A 23,533-nucleotide genomic window follows, 5' to 3' on the forward strand; every position below is an offset into this window, starting at 1 on the left:
CTGCTCCAGCATGGGGTCCCTTCCATGGGAGACAGTTGTCCATGAACTTCTTCAACGTGAGAACTTCCTACAGAATCACAGAGTGGTTGGGCTTGGAAGGGACCTCTGGAGATCACCTAGTCCAGCCCCACTAAAAGAAGCAGGGTCACCTAGAGCAGGTTGCATAGGATCATGTCCAGGTGGGTTTTGAGTACCTCCGGAGAAGGAGACTCCACAACCTCTCCGGGCAGCCTGTTCCAGTGCTGTGTCATCCTTGAGGTAAAGAGGTTTTTCCTCATATTCAGATGTAACTTCCTGTGTTTCAGTTTGTGCCCATTGCCCCTTGTCCTGGCACTGGGCACCACTGAAAAGAGCCTGGCCCCATTCTCCTGACACTGACCCTTAAGATATTTGTAGAAATTGGTAAGATGCCCTTTTCATCTTCTCTTCTCCAGGCTAAACAGGCCCAGCTCTCTCAGCCTTTCCTTATAAGGGAGGTGGCTCTAGGCCCCTCACCATCTTTGTAGCCCTCTGTTGGACTCTTTCCAGCAGTTCCCTGTCTCTCTTGAACTGGGGAGCCCAGAATGGCACACAGTACTCCAGATGCAGTCTCACTAGGGCAGAGGATCACCTCCCTCAACCCGCTGGCCACGCTCCTCCTAATGCACCCCAGGAACCCACTGGCCTGCTTGGCCACCAGGGCACACTGCTGGCCCAGGGGCAACTCGCTGTCCACCAGAACTCCCGGGTCCGTCTCCACAGAGCTGCCTTCCAGCAGGTCAGCCCCCAGCCTGTACGGGTGTGCGGGGTTGTTCTTCCCCACGGGCAGGACCTTACACTGGCCTTTGTGGAACTTCATTGGGTTCCTCTCTGCCCAGCTCTCCAGCCTGTCCAGGTCTCTCTGAACAGCAGTGCAGCCTTCAGGGGTATCAGCCGCTGCTCCCAGCTTTGTATCATCAGCAGACTTGCTGAGGGCACACTCTGTCCCTTCATCCAGGTCACTGATGAGTATGTTGAACAGGACTGGACCCAGCAGTGACCCCTGGGGAACACCCCTGGCTACAGGCTCCAGCTGGACTCTGTGCCATTGATCATAGCTTTCTGAGGTCTGCCATTCAGGCTGACATTCTTCAAGAACTGCTCCAGCATGGCTCCCTTCCACAGGGTGCAGCACTTCAGGAACGGACTGTTCCAGCATGGGTCCTCCGCAGGGTCACAAGCCCTGCCAGCAAACCTGCTCCAGCGTGGGCTCCTCTCTGCACAGGGCCCACAGGTCCTGCCAGGAGCCTGCTCCCACGTGGGCTTCCCACAGGATCACAGCCTTCTTCGGGCATCCATCTCCACTGGTGTGGGGTCTTCCACAGCCTGTATCTGCTCCACTGTGAACCTCCATGGGCTGCAGGGGAATCTCTGCTTTGATACCAGGAGCATCTCTTCTCCCTCCTTCTTCCCTGACCTGGGTATCTGCAGTGTTGTTTCTCACGAATATTTTCACTCCTCTCTCTGGCTGAAGTTGCCATTGCACCACTTCCTTGCTCCCCACCCCACTCCCGCTTCCCTTCTGAAATATATTAGCCCAGAGGTGCTACCACTGTTGCTGATGGGCTCACCCTTGGCCAGCAGCAGGTCCGTGTTGGAGCTGGCTGGTATTGGTTCTGTTGGACATAGTGGAAGCTTCTAGCAGCTTCTCACAGAAGCCACCCCCACTACCAAAACCTTGACACACAAACCAAATAGAAACATAACCTAACACTGTCAAGTCCACCACTAACAATGTCCCTAAGTGCCACATCTACACTTCTTTTAAATACTTCCAGGGACAGTGTCTCAACCACTTCCCTGGGCAGCCTGTTCCAGTGCTTGGCAACCCTTTTGGTGCAGAATTTTTTCCTAATATGCAATCTAAACCTGCCTTGGTGCAACTTGAGTCTGTTTCTTCTCCTATTGCTTGTTATACTTGGGAGAAGAGGCTGATACCCATCTTGTCATGACCTCCTTTCAGGTAGTGGTAGAGAGTGGTAAGGTCTCCCCTCAGCCTCCTTTTCTCCAGGCTAACCAACCCCAGTTCTCTCAGCCGCTCCTCACAGGACTTGTGCCCCAGACCCTTCACCAGCTCCGTTGCCTGTCTCTGGACACGTTCCAGCACCTCAGTGTCCCTCTTGCAGTGAGGGGCCCAAACCTGAACACAGGATTTGAGATGCGGCCCCACCAGTGCTGAGTGCAGGGGGACAATCACTGCCCTGGCCCTGCTGGCCACACTGTTTCTGACACAAGCCAGGATGCTGCTGGCCTTGGCCACCTGGGCACACTGCTGGCTCACGTCCAGCTGGCTGTCAACCAGCACCCCCAGGTCCTTTCCTACCGGGCAGCTTTCCAGCTGCTCTGCCCCAAGTCTGTAGTGCTGTGTGGGGCTGGTGTAACCCAAGCGCAGGACCCGGCACTTCTAGTTGAACCTCATACAATTGGCCTTATACAATACGGTCCAAGTGTAATGAATCCGCACCTGGAATAACTCCTAACTAGCAACTCAATTGGACCTCATAGCAACATGGTGAAGCGAATAGGATTTGGTTGACATTGATGCTGCCTGTGACTGTGATAGTCTTTGGAGTCTCCTGAGAACCTGGAAACTGTGGTTTTGGAGGGCCTGTCTTCACCTCTTCCACTGTATCAGTATGAGCTAAGAACATTGCTACTTCTGCCTGATAGCTAATGGTAGGGGTGATGGGGATCTCTTCATGTTGTGTGAACAAAGGCATCAGGTGCAGCAGCTCTTTTTAGCCCCATCTGTTGGTGTGCTTTAAGAAATAGTGCTACTTTAGAAGACTGTTACAATACACAACAGACTAAATAATGCTTTGGGTTTGTTGTCTGGAGTCATAATTCCTGTGCTTAATTAGGGATTCAAAAGTTCCTAATGAGGTGTTATCAGGTATCTGTTAACATTAATAGCCTAGTGGTTATAATGATAAGACATGTAATTGTAAAGGATATTCAGTAGCTTGATAAGTTTTACAAAAACTGTATGTTGTTAACTTTCAGTGGGATTTCTTTTTTCAAGAAGTGGCACTTGTCTCATGTCTTCATGTGTGAAGTTTATTAATAGACCTTTAAAAACATGCCTTAAAGCAATTAGTGTTGCCCTAAAGGCAGCTGCTGAATTTTAAATATTCGTTGAATTACTTCTTTTGGGATTTATGTTTTAGCTAGTTAAAACATTTTATAACATAAAGGAACGGGTGTGGGTTTTTTTAGTAGTTCCTCTTACAGAGGGACAGGGCACTATTTTGGGTGTTTTTCTCTATGTTTGTAAGTATGGGTTTGGTTTTGTCATTTCTACTGTTTGTATCATGTTGGATACTTGTCTTACTGTCTTACAATTTTCTGCAGCTCATGGAGTTGTGGGATTCCTCCAGAAATTTTTCATTGAAACTGAACTATAAACCTGCTGGGCTCAGGATTTATGGCTAATATGAATATAAATCTTGGGAGGCAATAAAATAAAAGCAGCAGGTAGACAATGGAGGGAGGTTTGAAAGTGATTGCTTTCCCAACTGTGTGGTGGCTTACAATTTTTTACTCATGTAAACCATCTAGTTAAAATACTGCATACTCTCAGGGAACTCCAGCTGAGGTCAGTGGTCAGGAATTCACTTAAATAGCAAAAAACCCCCACCAAAACCAAAACCCAAACCAAACCAAAAAAAGAACAAAAAACTCCTTGCACTTTAGCTTAAAGTGCCATGAAAAATGTATTTTGCAATGGAAAATCAATGAGGAAGCTGGAGAATTAATATGTGTGTAGACGTATTTTTTTGTGTGTGTTTTGTCTTAAACTTGAAATTATCAAGTTCATTTTAGCTGGTTTAGTGGATGATTTTGGCCATTTTAAAAGACAACATAATGAAGTTGTTAGGACTTTGGAGTGGGAGTTTTATGTATTGGGCTATAAGGGGACTTCAGAAACTAGTCCAGTGAATAGAATGTTTTGGTGGTCACAGAGTAAGCCTCCTCCTTCCAAGGCACCTTCTAAAGAAATAGATTGATTTTTAAAATATTTTTTTTGTAAAAAAAGATAAAGTTTCAGTTGAAGAGCTGCATGCTTTTATCTCATCTGGAAATTGGATTGGCAATCAGTGTAATTTCATGGGTTAAGATTTAAAAGAAGTATTCTTGTAGTTAAAGCTTCCAGTAATGAATGTAGCAAAGTTAGATTAATATTAATCTGGTTTTGTTTCCATTATACTGTGTATTTTGAAAGATTGTGGAATGTCACTATGCCACTTACAGGATTGTGGACAACATGCCTGTGACCTGGTGTTATGATGTTGAAGATGGTCAGAGGTTCTGCAATCCTGGTTTTCCCATTGGCTGTTACATTACAGAAGATGGCCGTCCAAAAGATGCCTGTGTTATTAATGTATGTTTATGCAATTATTATTATTTTTTAAAACCCCCTTTTTACTAATTTAAAGACTGGCATTTCTCCTATGTCATGTTTCTATGGTGAGTTCTCACTATCTTAAGAACTCTTGTTGCCTAAAACTAGATGTTTTGTTATCTCTGCAAGTACCACAATTTGTAAGCCTCACCTAAGCCTAAGAACTTTGGTTCCTTCTGTTGCATAATACAGAAGGGCTCTGAAAGACAGAGAGGAGGTGAACATGCATAACATTAATACGTTTAAAGGATGAAGGAGAAAAAAAAACCATGTCATCCTTCGTTTCCTAAACATTTGAAGGCTTGGACTTTACATTTTTGTGGTATAAAGGTGTTTTCATGGAAGCAGGTTTTCATTGATATATATGTACCACTGCATGGAAATTAATACTTCCAGAAGGATTGCTTTCCCTAAAACTGTGTGGGCTGATGGAAGAAGGCAGAATATAAGATTTCTGAGTGAACAAAACTGTGAGAGACAGATCTGCTGGATTAATGGGTGGAGGTCCAGATGAATGCACTGTAAGCATTATGGAAATAAGAATGCAATAGAAAGTCCAGGGTGTCTAGATTACCACAAAACTCCGTGGAGAGGTCACTGAGAACCTGGAACAGGTTTTTGGTTTTATCAGATGAGTTGGTTTTACTTAATGGATCTTACCAAACCAACAGTTTCTGCTGTTTTCAATTTTATTTCCATGCCTCCATAATTAATTGGTTTCAGAGGCTCCATATGAATGGATGCATTTATGATCAGATATGTAATCTGGCAATATTCTTTTAATCTTTTTTAAATACTTGTTTTTAGTAAGAGGAAAATAACCTTTGGAGTAATTGAAGGACTGTAGAAGAGCACTTCATCTATATAACATCTACATAACTATTCTCTAATTAGGGTGCTTTGTAGAAAGGGGTGGGGATAGAACTGTAAAGAAGTTCAATTCGGTAGACATAATGCTTGTGATTTAACAGCCTCCTTAACTGACCAAATTCCAAGCTGATGTTTCCCTTCACCTGAGATTTATATTCAGCATTCGTGGCTGCTGCTTGCAGTTCATTCTTGTGCATCTTTGGTTTCAAATGTCAGGGCGATGCGATCACAGAGAGCAATTATTTGCATTGTTTGTCTTGGAAGGTTCTGTTTAATCTATGAAAAATACACACATTTTAAAATAGCTGATGCTTTTGAATACCCTTCTGATATGAAAGTTGTCGCATAGTTATCTATTGTTTGCTACTTCAATTAAATAAAATAGAACATCTTCAGTTACTGAAATAATAATTATATTTAAATTTATAAATATGTTTTATATTGAAATACTTTTTCTACTTTTCAGTTATAGTAGTTCTTAATGTTAACTTGTCTAATTTGTTGTCTTAATGCAGGGAAGCATGTTACTGTCCTTGTATTCTCAGAATTCTGCTTTATTTTTGTAGGAGAACTTCTTGACAGAAAAAATGTATGCAGTCTAAAATTCTGTTATGTAAGCTTCTGTCTAAGGCTTTTATGATGTCCTTTTTGATTGTTTAACATCATCTTTTATCATTGCAGTCAGAATTTCATGAAAAAGATACTTTTTATATCTTCAACCATGTTGACATAAAAATATATTACCATGTTGTGGAAAATGAAGCTCTGGGAGCAAGACTAGTTGCTGCTAAACTTGAACCAAAAAGGTTGGTACTCATAAGTAACTTGTCATCAAACAGTGGTCCATCCCAAGATACTTGCTTTGATCTGGGGACCTGTTGCTAGTCAAAAATGTTTTCAGATACATGACTAGTAGATTAGCTTTCCTGTCAATTGATATAGTGTAATGTAGGACAGTCTAACATAATTTTGTTCTGGATTTGATAGGACTTCGTGCACTATTTCCTATTTGGGCCAAAAAAAGATAAACTAAAACCTGGAAGTGGTGTGTGTTCTGTGAAGCAGCCCTCATTTCCCTACTGGGGAGCATTTTGTTTTGTGACAGAATAGGCTGCCAGTGCCTGATGCAGGAGTAATCGGAGTGCAACATTTGATGTTTTCAGCAATGAGGATTCAAACTGAATGAATTCACAAATATATTTGTCAATTGTTCTGGTGTCTATGTGGCTTTTGCACAACTGATGACTGTTTTGTTATTTCTTAGCATCTTGTCTTTCCTTTCTTTTGTATTCTTGGTATAGCTGAGCTTGTTGCATTGTTGGTCCAGCATCATAATGAAAGTATTTTTTTCTGGCAGAAATTAGTAATTCTGTTGTAACTTCTCGAGTGTTTTCGATGTTCTCAGCAGTACTCACACTTCTTTAATTTTCGGTGCTCTGTTTTTGAGACTGTGCTCTCTATAGTTTTCTGTTTAGAAGAGACAACTTTTAAGAAGTTCAAGTATCAACAAGTTCCTTATGAGTTCTGAATTTTATGAGGCATTAAGAACTATTTTTGCAATTTAAGCAAATTTAAGCAATTTAAGGGAAGAATCCTGGAGGAAATCAATGCTTTTGCAAGATGAATGCATTTTTTCTCAAGGGTGTTGTCAGTGAAGCTGCTTTCATTCTGTGTTTTTTCTTCCCGCAGTTATAAGCATACTCATCCAGACAACCCTGATTGCTCAGGAGTACCTATGGATATAAGTAATAAGGCTAATGGAGAAGTCAAAATTGCTTACACATACTCAGTTTCTTTTCAAGTGAGTACTAAGCTTTCTGTGGTAGTTACCTCTCAAAATCATGCATTAATACTCTGAATTACAAAGATGGACAAAATTTATCTCGGAATACTAAATTTGTGGTTTTAAAATGTTATTTGAACTGGAATGTCAAAGATGGCTTGGGATTTAACCACACACTTTACAGGTTTGTATACCACCCAGCACACACTGAATATGAAATGCATATGTGTTTTTTTAAAAAGAATCACATTTTCTGTGTTTACCTGGGCTTTCTGGTAGATTATTTTTTATCCAAGCTCTTTAAGTCTGAGAAATTGTGTGTTTCGTCAAATGACTGTTGTAGGTAGGTTGAAGCCGATCATTTTTTGCTCTCCTGCTGCAAAAGTTGTCTCCCCTCCAAGATCTTCCTTCCATGGAAATCAGTAAAAGGGTAGGAAGCTGGTATTCTTTTGTTCCTCTGTTCTCCATTTAAAAAGAGAGGAGCAGTATATTGAGCAACTGCAGGGAGCAGTGATGCTTGAGGATGTCTCATTCTGGTGACTAGCAAGAAAGGTTTCTTTATTTTTAAATTGAGTTTGCTGTACAGATTGTTTCCCAACATTTCCCACTCTTTCCCAAACTGTTTCCCGATTAGTCTAAGACCTCAAAATGCAAGTGACTCGCTAAAAAGTGCAGTTTATAACTGATTGGATTTCTTGACAGCTTGTGTATGTATTGAAGGGATAGTTCACACACAGAAATTCATATTTTCATATTTTCACATTTTCAACATCAGTAATTCCATGATTCTTCTGGACATGAAGGAATCTACTCCTTTTTTCTTTCCTTGTATTTACAGACTTTAATTAAAATCTTGGAGATTAATAGATTAAAAAATAGCAATAAGGCATTTTTTTGTTTTTGTTTAACCTTTTTCTTGTTCTGATTGCAAGATCAATGGTGTCTTTCAAAATGATAGGCCGTTGTTATATCAAGGCTTTTCATATATCTTTCTTAATTCTGGACTTGTAGCCTGCCTGTAAGATTCAGTTCAACTGTGGCAAAATGGAGACTAAATAGTTGATCTTTAAAGTTAATTGGAGGGTAGCATTGAGTTCGGGTGCAGGATCCGCCACCACTGTTGTAAGAAGTATGCAGTAACACGCTGGTCTTAAAATATCATTATATTGCCACAGTATCCCATGCATGAACGCCTCTTATTTCTTGTAAGCTGATATAGCAGTGTTTGTAGAATTACCATGATGATTCTTTGCTCTAGTAATGTATTGGATTACATCATAAAGTTCAAAATACAATAAATGGGATAAGAAAAATATTCAGAAGGGGTTATATTATGGATGATGTAATAATTCTATTTTGAGGAATTATATCAGTTACGATGCTGAAATTGATGTGTAATCTGAAAAGCAAGTACTTCTGGAAACCTGTGAGAAATTAGTAATTAAGAATGACCTTAGCTTCATGCTATTAGAGTGTTTCTCTTACAAAAACAATTACGTGCCCAGCTCTGTGTGTGTTAGTGTCCCGTGCACAGTGTTGCATCACTTGAAGGTCATCTTCTGAAATTCTAATAGGTTGGCGGATCAAGTAATCTCAGGAAGACAAGAAAAAAGGCAGTGTAGGTATGGGGAAAAATGCGATTCTGTCCTAGAACCATTGATAACGATTGCTTGCTTTGAGACCTAGTTTTATAGTCTCAGTGAACTAGATACGTTATCTTGGCTAAATTTTTTAACTTGCTGGGTTTTATATTTTCAAAACCTGGCTTTACTGGAGAGCACTCTTGCTCTGGTATGTTATAAATTACGGAAATAAAATCCTGTCAGAAAGACACCTAGCCATTTTTATTGTTACTAGCGTTTATGGTTTAATAGCAATCTTCAGGTTGATCAGCACTGTTTATTCTTTTTTTCATGTTTACTCTGCAAAATAAAACAAAGAAAAGTTTTTTGAAGTTTTGAATGTTCAGTCTGAGTAAGTATAATCTGTTGAAATGCCTGAAGGAATTATTTGTTCCCCTCTACGAACAGTGTAAGTTCTGTAGTATTGTTTCCCCATCTGTTCTGCAGTATAAACTGCACGTAACTGGATTGGTAGTTGGTACTGAAACGATGTTATATGAAAGCAAAGGATAATTTGCACAGAGTACTATCTAGAAAGTAGAATATTATGCTGGAGACTATATAGCAGAGTTTAGTTTCTCAGCATCTGTGTGTTGCCTTATGCTAAGGAATGCATGTTCTTTTATTATTCTGCTCTTTATTTGAATTCCAGATGAATTATGTAATTCTTGAAGGGAGGAAGCACAATTGAATTAATTTGATAGGCCTTTATGCTTTAAGACATGGATGCTCAATACTATTCAGAAAATACTTTGGTTTAGATTGTATGGTCAAATCTTAGGTTAGTTCTAGGTAGCCATTAGTAGACTATTCTCTTTAAGGCATGCAACATGAAATTTCCAATTTGTCATGAGACTTACGATTGCTTTGCATGAACATCCACTTGTAAATGTACAAGTTGGATACTGACTGTATCTGAAACTGATGTATTTAATCTTTCAGGAAGAAAAAAATATAAGGTGGGCATCAAGATGGGATTATATTTTGGAATCCATGCCTCACACTCATATTCAGTGGTTTAGGTGAGAAGAAAGTTTGTCTTCAAGTGTACTTTACTGAAGTGTATATACTGCAATTTGAATGATGATTTTTGTAATTATTTTTTTTTAATTCAGTATTATGAACTCCTTGGTGATTGTCCTCTTTTTGTCTGGAATGGTAGCTATGATTATGTTGAGGACACTGCATAAAGACATCGCAAGATACAATCAGATGGATTCCACTGTAAGTCTAAAATGTACCTCCTAAAATTTATTTGGAATGTAATTTTTTCAGCTAAATGTTTTTCTGTAACAGGCTATTTAAATGGCAATCTACTGTATTAAAACAGGTGTATTTCCTTTACAGGAAGATGCTCAGGAAGAATTTGGCTGGAAACTGGTTCATGGTGATATTTTCAGGCCCCCAAGAAAAGGAATGCTGTTGTCTGTTTTTGTAGGCTCTGGCACACAGATCTTAATAATGACTTTTGTTACCCTGTGTAAGTAATGGAGTGGAGAGGAGTTAGTTGAGTACAGATGATTTTTCACTGTTAATTGCATAGTACTAGTAAAAATAGTGGTATAGTTTTTGTCTAGAAAGAAGTCTTAACGTTAGAAACAGCTGAGCTGATACAGTCGACATGCAACTTAGTATGCATAGTTTTTAAGATAACTGATATACTGGCTTTAAGTCAAATGTATAGTTAATTTTAAAATTGTGTGTCTTCTGTTTCAGTTTTTGCTTGCCTGGGATTTTTGTCACCTGCTAACCGGGGAGCTCTAATGACTTGTGCTGTAGTTTTGTGGGTACTACTTGGAACTCCAGCTGGCTATGTTGCTGCCAGATTCTACAAATGTGAGTAAACGTTATTTAAAATGACAAGGCTTAAGTTCATTAAAGTAAATTATCATCACAGAACTGACTTTTAGTTTGCAGTACTGTTTGTAGTTTCCCTTAGGGTAAGTTGGAGAAATGTACATACCTTAACAACAGAAAACACATAGAACACTGACATAGTTAGATTAGGTTTGATGTTCATGCCTGAAGACCTTGATTTGCTCTTGCTACTACGTATTTATGGAACTGGGAACCAAATTCCATTTTACTAGTACTAAGCTCATTACATCAGACAGTTTTGTACTTCTGTTTCCTACAGTGGGGGGGCACAATGTTAACTTGCATTTAGTTTTAACTATCAGTGTTGCTTGGTAACTTTTTACTTTATTTCATTTTATTTTCTTCTCCCCCAGTCAAGAACCTCTGTTCTTGCATGCCTGAGATTTGTTGCCTCTTTTTAGCTAGTTCCTAGATCCCTGGGAGAGTGGTACTTATCAGACTGTGACAGGGGCACAGGGGGAAGGATTATTAGGTGTTCTGTAGTTGCAGAAATCAACTCAGTGGTGTTTGGGCACCTGACAGTAGTTGGTTGATACTGTTTTCCTTCACTAATCCCAGCTAGCTAATGTTTCAAGGCCTGCCTACCAACCTCGAACTGCTGCTGTACCCTCTGGTTTACTTTAAGGTGAAGTACAGCTTGTTTTAATTACCTTACTAAAGGTAAAAGACTCTATGACTGGGTGAACTGGATCCTTCAGACTATTTTAGTTCTGAACATAAGGGACTAGAGAAGGAATTTATTTCTGAACTTCAGCCTGGCAGTAGCCATTGGAGTTCTTCATTCTAACCATTTTGTAATTTTCATGTGTGGAGAACCACTGGGGAAAGAGGGTTTGTATTTTGTAAGGAATTTTCCACAATGGTAGTGACATGATAGTGAACAATTCTTTTTCCTAATCCTTGAGCCAATTAGACTTAAATGGAAAGAGACTTTTAGACTAAGAGCATAACTGAGGACAGAAGTATCTTTATTATTACGTGATATTAGGTGTTTTGAAGGATATTTTGAATTGTCTTGATGGTAAATTGAATCCTGTGTCTTTGGTGGAGAGGTAGTTAGTAATAATTACACTTAATGGGAATAATTCAGTTGATACTTGAATATTGTGTTTAACTACAAAGACAGTGAGTGACTGGTGCAGAGATATTCTTGTTATAGCACAAGGTGGTCCATACATTGCATAGAGCATGTAAACATGAATGTTTCTCCTTATAGTATACAAATAATGTGAGACATAAACTGCAATGCAAATCAGAGGATATCCAGTTTAAAAGGGGTGGGTCTTTTTTTTAACATAGCATTTAAAAAGTGAAACCGAGTTGAAATTAAATGGTTAATCATAATAACCAGTGCTATGTTCTACCAAGATTTTCTGAAGAAATAGAACTTAATTAAATCACTCTAACCATAATCACTCTGACTCTGAAATAAAGACGCATGTCATTATGGCAGTGCTCTGATGAACTTGTCAGCTTCACTGAATTCCGCAGGATATTTCATTTGAACAGTATGTGACTAGAATTTTATAAGCATAGTGCAAATTCATAAAGATTTCTTAATAAAGCTTCTTAATAAAGGTATCGCCACTGCTTAACGCGTTAAGACTTAAGAGACACTCATACTTCCTGTAAGCATGTTAGTCCTGACTTTCTTGTAGGAATCATAGGCAAGAATTATTTCAAGAAAACTGTTAAGATAGCTTTTCACATATTTATGTATTTTTCTCCTACTGACACCTGCAGTCAAATGCTGGAAAGCTTAAACTTCTTAATCACTCCAGATTTAAACTGTTCTTTAAAGACTTAAAAGTACTGCAAATCTGCTTCCCCCTTTTAGCAGAAAAAGTGGTCAGAGACCCAGTTTTAGTTATATACTTTTCTTGACCTTGGTCTGAGGCTTTGCTTTGCTTTGCAGCTCTGTGATTAAGCAGTATGTTCAATTTTATTACTGAAGATTTGGTTTACTGTGTTAAACTTGGCATGATAACACGTTATTTGAGTATTTGCGAGCTAAGTATAAGGGCTAAATGGACTGGAAAATTAATAGTTGTAAGATTAATGCATGTTTTGATGACTGTCAAATGTTTTAATACAGCATTTGGAGGTGAGAAGTGGAAAACAAATGTCCTGCTGACATCATTCCTTTGTCCTGGGTAAGTTGAGAATATTGCCATGATTAAAAGAATTAAATTGCTTCTCTGACATGCATAGCTAATAAGTTTCAGCTATACAAGTAAATGTTATTACATTGTCCCTTTATTCCAGAAGCTACAGGAATATCACAGCACTTTCGACAAAGATGAATATGTTAATGGCATATTGTCCTTAGATATTTTTTTTCAGTAAGCATTTGTTTACTCTCACAACATGAAGAAGTTGATTAAGAAAGAGCATTATGATAATATTAAGTTTTCGACAGGCACACTTTTTCATTGCTTGCTTTTACTCTCTAGGCTGTTTCTCTGACCACACTGTAGTTGGTCTTACATAGTGTCATACACTGTATAACCACTATGATAAATTTTTCTACTTAATCACAGCAAGCAGTCTTACCCTGAAGTGTAGTTAAGACAAGCATATATTTGAAATTGCTTAGTTGGAACGTCAGCTCCTGCTGAACTTCAGTGCCACCAGATTAACAAAGAATTGCCTGTCTGACCTCTTGCATTTTGATATTTTGTGTGTGTCATTTGGTTTTAACGGAGATTTACACTAAGATCTTAATACAGTGCTATTGTTTTGTTAACATTGTTAAATATTAAGGAGTATTTCTGTGTTTTAAGTGTGTTACGTATTTTTCAGAATTGTATTTGCAGATTTTTTTATCATGAACCTCATTCTCTGGGGAGAAGGCTCTTCAGCAGCTATTCCGTTTGGTACTTTGGTTGCTATTTTGGCACTCTGGTTTTGCATATCTGTACCACTGACGTTTATTGGTGCCTATTTTGGTTTTAAGAAAAACGTAAGTGTTTTTGAGAAACTGTGTTGTAAGTGTATGTATACATATATATATATACACACACACACACATGTATATTCTTCACTGTATAGACTATGACTGAGGTAGCACCTAAGCATTGTCAGCTCCAGTTCCGTTTTGTTACTTTAGATCTGCATGAGATATCTGATCTTGGGATTCCAAGACTTTGATATTCAGTTGGTTGTTGGTGATAGTTCTCTGCAATGATGAGGGTTATCATTGTATTTAATTGAGTGACTACTCCAGATAAAGCAGTGATTTGGGTGTGGGTTTTCTTTTTTAGTTAGCATCTTTTCCATTACTAAAAGATTAGTTGACCCAGCCAAGCATAAGGGAAAGCAACTTACGCGTTTCTGGTTTTCCCCCATGTTTTTTTTACTGTCTGCCTTCTACACTGAGGATATTTTCTGATCAAATTGCTAGAGTTCTTGTGACATCTGTTTACATAAGTGTTCTGTAAATGGTTATTCCTGCTTGGCAGACATTAATTGGGATTTACTCTGAAACTGATCAGTTTTTCTTATTTATATGATGGCTCTTTCTGACACTGGTGACCAAACATTCTTAAATAATGAAATCGGTGCTTCTCTTTTTGCTTAAAAGTGGTTTATTGTGGCCCACAAACACAAAGATCTCGAAGTTCATATATTTCTGTGGTTTTCCTCTATAGGAAGCCAGAGTTCAAGCTCTCTGTAGCTCTCATGGAATACCTTCAGAGAACATTTAAGTATCTTAGAAGGCACTTTTTAAGTCGATTGTAGTTATTCTGTTTTTCTTAACCAGAATTCTATGTTTTTTTTCTGATAACCATGTTGAAATTTCAGTAACCCCCCTGCATTTACCTTTAAGAAAGGAGGATTTGATAAACTATAAGGCAACATGACAGGTGTCACAAATACATTCAAATCAAATCAGAAAGCAAGTACCTAGCAAGTGTCTATTGATGTTCTTCATGTAATCTTTACGAAAGGGGAGAGATGGCTAAGTATGCATTTATCTGCCTTAGATTTTTTCTCCCACCATGCTGATCTATGCACGCATCTTAAATTAGAATTTAATTGCTAGATTGAATCCTCTCAGTTTGTAAGTTTCCCTTAATGTAATTCTTGGAGTAAATCCTGAAAAACAACATACAGGGATTTTTAGGAGGGGAAAGCAAGAGGCTGCACCATCACTACCCCACAGCAGAAAATGAGAAATCAGCTCAGGCTCTGTAACAGATCACAGATAGGTAATCATAAAAAGGGAAGTCCAAAATATCTGCTGGTATGTTTTCAGTAAGAACTGTCTTTTAGCTTGTTTGCCTAACAAATGTTGGTGGCTAGGCTGGTAGCAAAAGCAGATGTAGTGGTAGCTGGATATGCACATGCTCAAAACAAAATGCAAAATCAAAGACTTTTGCTATTAGTCATTTCAAAAAGAAAGCAAAAAGTTAGTGTTGTAGTTCGACATTTTACTTATTTAGTAATTTCTTAATTTTCGTTTAAAGGCGATTGAACACCCTGTTCGCACAAATCAAATTCCTCGTCAGATTCCTGAGCAATCATTCTATACAAAGCCGTTACCTGGCATTATCATGGGAGGGATTCTACCTTTTGGATGTATCTTTATACAGTTGTTCTTTATTCTCAATAGTATTTGGTAAGTTAGCCATGATCTATTTGAATTTTCTCTGTCACAAAGGGTGGTAATTTCTTTGTGAAAAGTTTTTCTTCAAGATGCTTTGACTGATTTTTTGGTGACGCCGTGTTACCAGAATACTGGTTCAATAAAAATTTAAATGTTAACATCTTTTTAATATTTTGTGGTTTAGAAGGGAGGTGGAACTAAATGATCTTTAAGGTCCCTTCCAACCCAAACTGTTCTATGATTCTATACTCGGTGCCTGTTTTGCTTGTTGAGGTGTGAAGAGAAGCGGCTGTGATATGCTTAGCAATTTACAGCTGACCTACAGTATTCAAATAGCTAGTTTTCTCATGCTATTCCTCTGACTTCATGTGGAAGTGGCTCTGAAACTGACATATGGCATATAACTTGAAAGTAGTAAGTATAATAAAATTTATTTGAATTTTTTGTTGTTGTTTTTGTTGTGCTAGAAAAGTGTAATTACTCCTGGGAGAAAAAAGAATCAAGAACAAATTTTGTGAAATCTTTGTAAAGGCACCAGAGAGTAATTCTTTTCAAAAATAAAGCACCAAAGGCCAGTCCATTATAAGTGAATTCTGATGTGAGTGCATAGCACACTGACAAATTAATCTACTGTGAGGGATTTGTCTTCCTTCTGGCACAATTTAGTTACTGGATCTTGTTAAACTGTTTCTGAACCTTGAATAGGTTTCTCTACCCAATGTAGACAGCTACAGCATTTGACATCTCTTGTTAATTTGCAGCTCTGCCCCTTTGATTGAAATGTGAGGTGAAATCCAAGTTCTGCTGAAGTCAGTGGAAGAGGTCACGCTGACTTCACTGGAACTGTATTTTCACTCATTATGTCTAGTCAGTTCTTTCCCTAAAATCCCAACCAGTAGCTTTCTTTGGGCTTGCTTTTCTCACTGTTTTCAGGCTGAGCTGCCAAGGCTCCTGTTCTTTAGTTAGAAAATAAATAAGTCAATTTTATGGCTGCACAACTGGCAGTACTTCAATAGGAAGAAGAATACTTAAGGTGAAGGTGATATTACTGTATATGAAGAAATAATATTAGCACGGTGTCTATTTTAATTTTTATGGTTTTTTAAACTCCCTTTATAGGTCTCACCAGATGTATTACATGTTTGGCTTCCTGTTTCTGGTATTCATTATTTTGGTTATTACATGTTCTGAGGCTACAATATTGCTTTGCTACTTCCATCTATGTGCAGAGGTAATAAATACTCTTCAGTATTCATACTTGATATTGTTTTAAGAATGTTTCCAAAAATGTTTAAGGCTTTTATAATTTAAAATAAGTATTGCAGAATTCAACGTAAACACCGTAACTAAACGAGATGTACTAAAACCATGTCTTTAAAAAGTGAAGCTGGCTACTTCTGGCAAAACTTGTAACAACTATTAAAACACTGCACTGAGTACTGCTAAGTCAGATATGTCATCTTTAGATTCTAACACCCTGTTTTCTGAAGATGCTAAACTAATTCATTAACTTTGTTCAATCAAAGTGCATTTTGGCCATGCCCAGCCTTGGAGAGGAGGGGATCTCTGTGGTTGGCAATAGTAGGTCTGGCTTATTTGGGGTTTTAGATTTTTGCCTATTTGATATTGATCTTTTGATTTTTTTATCTCTGACTGCGAATGGTGTAGTTAAAGCAGTATTGATTATATATAGTTATTTTTCCTGTAGATAAAAAATAAAAACTCACTTTTGGATAAAGTAACAATAGAAAAAGTAGCTCTGCATTCAGTAATAGGGTCAGTGTGTTAGAGGTGTATGGAATATTACTCATACTTTTTTTTTTTTCCACCCCTCCACCCCTTCTAGGACTATCACTGGCAGTGGCGTTCATTTCTCACTAGTGGTTTCACTGCAGTTTATTTCCTAATATATGCAATACATTATTTTTTTTCTAAACTGCAAATCACAGGAACAGCTAGTACCATTTTATATTTTGGTTATACCATGATCATGGTTTTGATCTTCTTCCTTTTCACAGGTAAGTGTATTGAAGCTTGATTTTAAATTTTGAGTCTACCTTTAGCTTTGCATTGTAGAATTCTTGGAAAAACTTATCTTGATATACAGGATTATAAATTTAAATATGTCTTTGATTGGGTTGGGTTTTTTTTCCCCAGGTAGTTGTGTAGCATTTTGCAACTCTAATCACAAATTTTACTGAAAGAGATTAAGTGAGGATGAGGCAGAACTACAGCTAATTTGGGGTGTGGCCTATAATTAGTTCTTCAATTATGACACCTTTAAACATCATAAATGCTTCTCCAGATTTCTTTCCTATGTTAGACATGTGACCAACTCAGTTTTTTTGATTAGTTGTCTTTGGAGAAATGCACTTCAAATCACACACAATCAAGTATAAAGTTACAGTGTCAATTCAGGAAAAAATTGCAGCTTTTGTGGAATATGAGGAAGGAAGAGAGAGGAATAAAAGTTGACAGAGAGGGCTGTTGTTTTTTTTTTCATTTGCTCTCTTCTGGAATGTCTTTATTCTCCAGTTGCATTGAAGTAGCACGGGAAGCAGAATTTCTTAACCATTTTTTGATGCAGTCTTGTCAGCACCTTGTCATCTTTATTGTGAGCTTTTGGAAAAGCACCCATCTTAGGTGCTGTGTTTCAATTTCCTCTTCATTAAGTGAGATGAGGTCACAAGAATCTTCCTTTGACATCTTCAGCACTAAGAAGGAATCTTCAGTCAGACACTTATCCTTTGTTTAGGGTAAAAGAATGACAATGAAAATGGAAGAAGTCTCCTTTCAAACTCATGCAAGAGGGCAGAAATCACCAACTCCTCAAAAATTTTTAAAAATTATAAATTCTGTTCCAGCAGAATGTAATCTGTCTTTGTGGACTTTATCCTACAGAGCAATAGTTTTGAAACTCTTTTGAACAGATCAGTGCTTTAAATAATTTCAAGCTCCACATTTATGAAGAAGCTTAATGATTCCTAAGGCTTTGATACGTATTTGTGTCAACAGCTGTACAGGCTGTATTTTGAGGCCTCCTAGAATACAAATGGCTTGTCATCAAAGCTTTTAATACAGATCTCACTATAAGTAGAATTTTCATTTCCACTTAAAGTAGGAGCACAAAAAAAAAAATCTAGTGGGAAAAGAACTGACATTTGAGAATGGTGTTCATTTTAAGTGTAACTGAATATTAATTTCAAAGACATTGCCACTTCAGCTTAGGAAATACTGAAGCTGTTTGTGCACCATGACTGAATGCAGATGATGAACAGGAGCAAGAGCCTGCAAGGAGTTTCATGGGTCATTGCCTAATAAAAGGAGGGAATGGAACTTAAGTAAATTACATGATCTCTTTGAAAAGTGATCAAGCTGTGTTCCAAAAGTGGTTAGTTTTATCTTCCATCCTTCTTTTTAAGTCAGTCTAATGTGTTTTGGCATTGCTTGCAGATAGTTTGTAATTTACACATCATCTCTACTTTCTATTTTGTGTACTGGTTAGCAAGTCATTCTGAATGCGTAGATTAGTGATTCTGCCTCCCTTTCACCCTGCCTTTCTCTTAACCTTTATTTCTGATCTGGGTTTGCTAATACTCTCACTGAACTAAAGAATTTAAGAATGCATGGTTGTTCAACTAGAAATGAATGTGTGCTGCTGCATGTAGATCAGTTTTAAATGCGATGCAAACTTACGGAATAACGTGAAAAAATAAATAGGCCTTACATAAGTGTAAGGTCAATTAATTTAGTTTCACTAGCTTTTGCAACAGATACTCAGCATGTCCGCCTTTCATAGTAAACAGTTTTGGCCAAAACCAGAATTGTTTACCCTGTCTCTTTTGTTCAGTCTCTTTACTTTGGATGCATGCGGTAATTCTGGAGTGCACACTTTCAAGAAAAAGGGGATTTAAGTAAACTTTCTATGAGACATGGCTTAGGTGCAGAAAGGCAGCTAAGGTACCCATATAATTTCATTTTTTGCCCTTATTTTTTCAAGTCAGCCATGCCACGTGACATTGTCTAAAGGCATTAAGATGTGTCCAGTGCATCCCCCTTCTCCTTTGCTCACACGTTCACTTTCAGCTGACCAATTGGCTGTGCAGTGCCTGCCTGCAAATTTGGGGGGTCCTTTTCAGGGTAGGTTCACAAGCATGCAAAGAAGAGGTGGTTTATTGTCAGATCACTTCAGATGTTTTCCATGGTAGTCATTTGTATGTAATTGGGACAGTGGAGGTATGAGCTATGCTGTGCAACTTGAACTGAGCTTTCAGAGTTTGTACGCTTTGGTTTTTTCAGTTTGTATATTGAATTTAGGTGAGAATACGTGTGAAGTTAACCAAACAGAACTTTGAAACATCATATTTTAACAATTTTTTTTGTTTACTTCACACAAGATTCAGTGGAAATTATCCTTTAGTTTGAGGGAATATTCCTGTTTCTTAAGATTTAAGAATAATTTTATCCATTTAGGTTGATATGCATTCAAAGGCAGTATGTTCAGTTCTCTTAAGATTTACTGAAGTGCTTTGAGATAAGGTTTTACTGAAAAAGTTAGAGGCAGGGTAAAGGGACAGGCAGTTCTTCTCCAGTTTCTTAAATGAAAAAGCATATTAGCTATTTAGCAAAAACTGCTCCTAAAGGCAACTGACTTCCTGTGTCAGGATGATAAAGAAGCTAAAACGAAAAAACTGTAATTGTTGTATCAAAACTATGCTGCTGCTGCTTACTCATCTGTTAAAAATCGTCAGGATCAGGAAGCGTTTTGACGGTGCCCTGCTGCTATGTCAGTGTAACACATGCTTCAGGCACTTGCATCCATACTGCATTCCAGGTCATTGATCAGACTCAGCAGGCAAAATACCGGGAGCTACATGACAAATCTTTGATTCACAGCTGGGACCACAACTACGTATCATAGTAAATGAGTCAGTTAAACATCAGTAGTTTAGTAAGCGTGAAGGGAAAAAAAACCCAAAAAACCGCACAAAATTACCATGATATCATTCATGGTTCCTTCCAAGCTTGTATAATGAATGAATTAGCACACAACTTTTGTGGTGCCTCTTACCAGATCAAAAATAAAGGCCATTTTTTTTCTTTAAAGAACTTACTTGTCTATTGCGTAAGTTTAGGCTGTGATTTTTAAAAGAGGTACTCAGGCAAAAATCCGATAATCTTTAGGGCTTTTTTTCCTGTCCTAGTTTTTGTGGGAAGTGAACATTCCTGTAACAGGTGTTCTGAGATGCTGTTTGGTCCATTATCATTCTGATCGAGGCTGTATTTTGAACTAATCCAGTTAAATTAACAAAGCCCAGCTATATTAACTACTTTGCATTCAAAATAATATTTTTTTAAAAACTTTTGTTGAAGTTTCACAAAGAGAAGGGATGAAGCTATTTTTGTTCAGCTATAAGGATTGTTATCAGGGAAACAGGCTTTGTCCTTAAATTTCAGTTCAAGTTTGCTTATACCTTTTGACTGCCTGAAGTATTTCAGAAGTGTTTATTTTTAAGGTATGTAACACATTTTCAATAGGAAGTACAAGTGGTGTAGTAACTACACTATGGTTTGAAATGTGTGTTAGCTTGATTTTTGCAGAAATAAAGGGTAGTGCTCTAATTTCCCAAGACCTTAAAGTATAACTAATAAATGGAAATTCCGTTTGATGCTGTCAATCTAATTGGTTTGTTAAATAACAATATTCTGACCAGCTGAGCAGGTCAGGTAAAGTGTGTATGACTAGTCACTGATAAGGGTGAAATGGAACAATGTGAAGGAGTTGGATTGGGGAATAATGAAGCAAAAAAGAAAAATACCTTGGAAGGGAAATAATACAGAAACATCTTACAATTCCATGTGATCAGCTCGATGATTATGAAAATAACAAGATGCTTTATATAGTAGTTGATATATATAAAGACCGTAAAGACCAGGTACTGTCTGTATCTTTCCATTATCTGGTCTGATGGATGAAGACTAAAGATAGCAGATTGCATATATGTATGTATGTATGTCATGATTTATGAACTACAGATAGAAATCAGTGTTTCCTGTGTCAGTTTCCCTAACATGTAACATTCTTTTTTTTTTTTTTTTTTTTTTTCTTTCAGGGACAATTGGGTTCTTTGCATGCTTTTGGTTTGTAACCAAAATATACAGTGTGGTGAAAGTTGACTGAAGAAACCTATGTAAAGAATTAACACAGAAGAGGTTTAATCTTCATTAACGTAACTTAAAGACCTGGTCTAGTTGATGAACTTGAGCTTTATCAGAAGTATTGGCTTCCTATTCTTTGAGAATGATACTGAATATGCATCTACTTTTTCCACTAACACGTTTGTATTGTGACTTAACAACCTGTTTTCATTCAGATCTTAATGAAGATCAGAGTTCCGGTATTTATGCATTTGTAAATACAACTATAAAAAGAAATTTTAAATTCTAATGGCAGAAGTGGTGGTATTACACAACTTATTGATACTTCTGATCAAAGTACAACTGTAAATAGATTTTTCTAGCTTGGTAGGTGGGACGAATTATTTTTCTTTGAGGGAAATGAGAACTTTTTATTATGCTGACTTTGAAGGATGACTCTTAAGAAGTGTTGCTTTTAGTTTGGATGTGATTTTTATTTTTTACTGGTGTTATGTCCATAAATATTCTGATTTCTGTGACTTCATTAGTTTCAGTGTTCTTGGCCTTTTAAACTATGTGCCTCTGAGTCCTTGAATTTATAAATTCATAATCTAATAAATATTGTAAAAATGTCTTCAGTGGCTTATTACATACTATAAGTTCAAAAAATATGTAAATACAATTCTGTTGAAGACAGATGCTTAAAGATTGCATAGAGTATTTTATGGCATTTTCTATGGTTCAATGTATATTGACACACCCTTAGATCTACAAGAAATGTTATTTGTGCTACATGGCTATAACACAAAAATGTGATTGTGGCGCATGAGAATTAAATTATACACACATTTAACAAAACCACTCTGCAGCATTAATCCAGTCATTAACCCAGATATGCTTTCAGAGATGGCTATGGAATTGTCAGTATGTTGAGAAGATCTTACAATGCATGAGTCAGCATTCTCTGCTGATCTTGCTTTTAGATCTTGATGATGCGTATTCTATATGGCAACTATTGCTGCTTGTACCTAATGTAGGTTAAAAAAATAAAAGAAAATTAGTATTTTTGCCTTATTTTAAGAGACTAATGTTGATTTTGGATGACTAGCATTAAACCTATATTTGCTTTTTTTTTTTAAATGGAGTATTTTGATCATTTCTTGTCTGGTAATTTTAGACTCATAACACAATTCAGCTTTTGGCCTGTTTTCACAAGTCTGATAAAATTTTGTTTAAACTTAACGTACCAATTGCCATTCATAAGGTTGGGGGGTTTTATTCTTACCAGTTTACTTTTCTAAAAGACCTTGACCTGATGATGCTTGAATATGGAATCCAATAAAAATATCTTTGGTTAAGGTAACTTGTCATTATTAACCTCCTAAAAGTTGGCACGCAAAAAGGCTTCAGGTGACATTTCCCCAGTTGCTGTGCTCCACAACCCCTCCCAAAAGAACCACACCACTCTCACGCTCTGCCTGTCCCCCACCACAGCTCTGTTCACATGTTGTGGACAGGTTTGTTCTTGTGCCCCTCCCCACATGTAGTCATTAGGAAGTGCTGATTTTAGATAAATCTTCCATGTTTTAAGTTCAAAACAGGAAAAGGGCGAGTATAGGAAGCGTTTGCTCTTTACTAATGTAGTGAGCTGTAGTGTGACTCTATTTAAATTTTAGAAAGCATAAAATTGAATATTTTTAATATCCCTGGTTTTGTGATCACCTCCAGTATGTATAGTCAATGCTTAAAATCAACAGTAGTTATTGCACAAATGGCAATGCTTAGTTTGAGAAACATAAATCAGTTTTCTGTTATTGAAATAGGACTATAGGTGCTCAAGAATTTCACTGTAGTGATCTGAAAACAGATTTTTGTGATGTATTTGCAACTGCTGTTTAAAAATCAGATTAATAGAAGTGAGATCTATCTACTGTGGTATGTATATGAGTATATTTCCCGTTTTCCTTCCTACAGACTAGTTGACGAGTCATGGCAGCTTCTCAAGTACGTTATTTTTCACCTTTAAAGGGAGTTTGTGAAGTGTGTCATTATCTTCTGGAATTGAAACCTACTGCATACACAATTTTTCAAGCAGCCTTGTACCTTGCCTTGTAATAATTGCAGCTGTTTTGGAATTGAGGTTTCAGTGTGCAGTACTTGAGACAATCCGGAAAGTTTAATACATCACAGACTTTACAGAATAGCTATTCTAA

At 37.5% G+C, this 23,533-nt stretch overlaps 1 protein-coding gene across 1 annotated transcript in view; it reads left to right on the forward strand.

Moving 5' to 3' along the window:
- The window catches only part of TM9SF2 (transmembrane 9 superfamily member 2), a 31,491-nt gene extending 8,813 nt beyond the window's left edge, over positions 1-22,678 (forward strand). The window contains exons 5-17 of the mRNA XM_037376693.1: positions 4,270-4,399; positions 5,972-6,096; positions 6,980-7,091; positions 9,638-9,717; positions 9,811-9,919; positions 10,043-10,175; positions 10,412-10,531; positions 12,669-12,726; positions 13,376-13,535; positions 15,043-15,194; positions 16,302-16,413; positions 17,029-17,200; positions 21,296-22,678. Coding sequence (XP_037232590.1) covers positions 4,270-4,399; positions 5,972-6,096; positions 6,980-7,091; positions 9,638-9,717; positions 9,811-9,919; positions 10,043-10,175; positions 10,412-10,531; positions 12,669-12,726; positions 13,376-13,535; positions 15,043-15,194; positions 16,302-16,413; positions 17,029-17,200; positions 21,296-21,363 — 1,531 coding nt within the window. The 3' untranslated portion in view covers positions 21,364-22,678. The remainder of the gene's footprint in view (positions 1-4,269; positions 4,400-5,971; positions 6,097-6,979; positions 7,092-9,637; positions 9,718-9,810; positions 9,920-10,042; positions 10,176-10,411; positions 10,532-12,668; positions 12,727-13,375; positions 13,536-15,042; positions 15,195-16,301; positions 16,414-17,028; positions 17,201-21,295) is intronic.
- The last annotated feature ends 855 nt before the right edge of the window (positions 22,679-23,533 follow it).

The sequence above is a fragment of the Falco rusticolus genome, chromosome 2 (assembly GCF_015220075.1).
Source record: "Falco rusticolus isolate bFalRus1 chromosome 2, bFalRus1.pri, whole genome shotgun sequence".
NCBI classification, from domain to species: domain Eukaryota; kingdom Metazoa; phylum Chordata; class Aves; order Falconiformes; family Falconidae; genus Falco; species Falco rusticolus.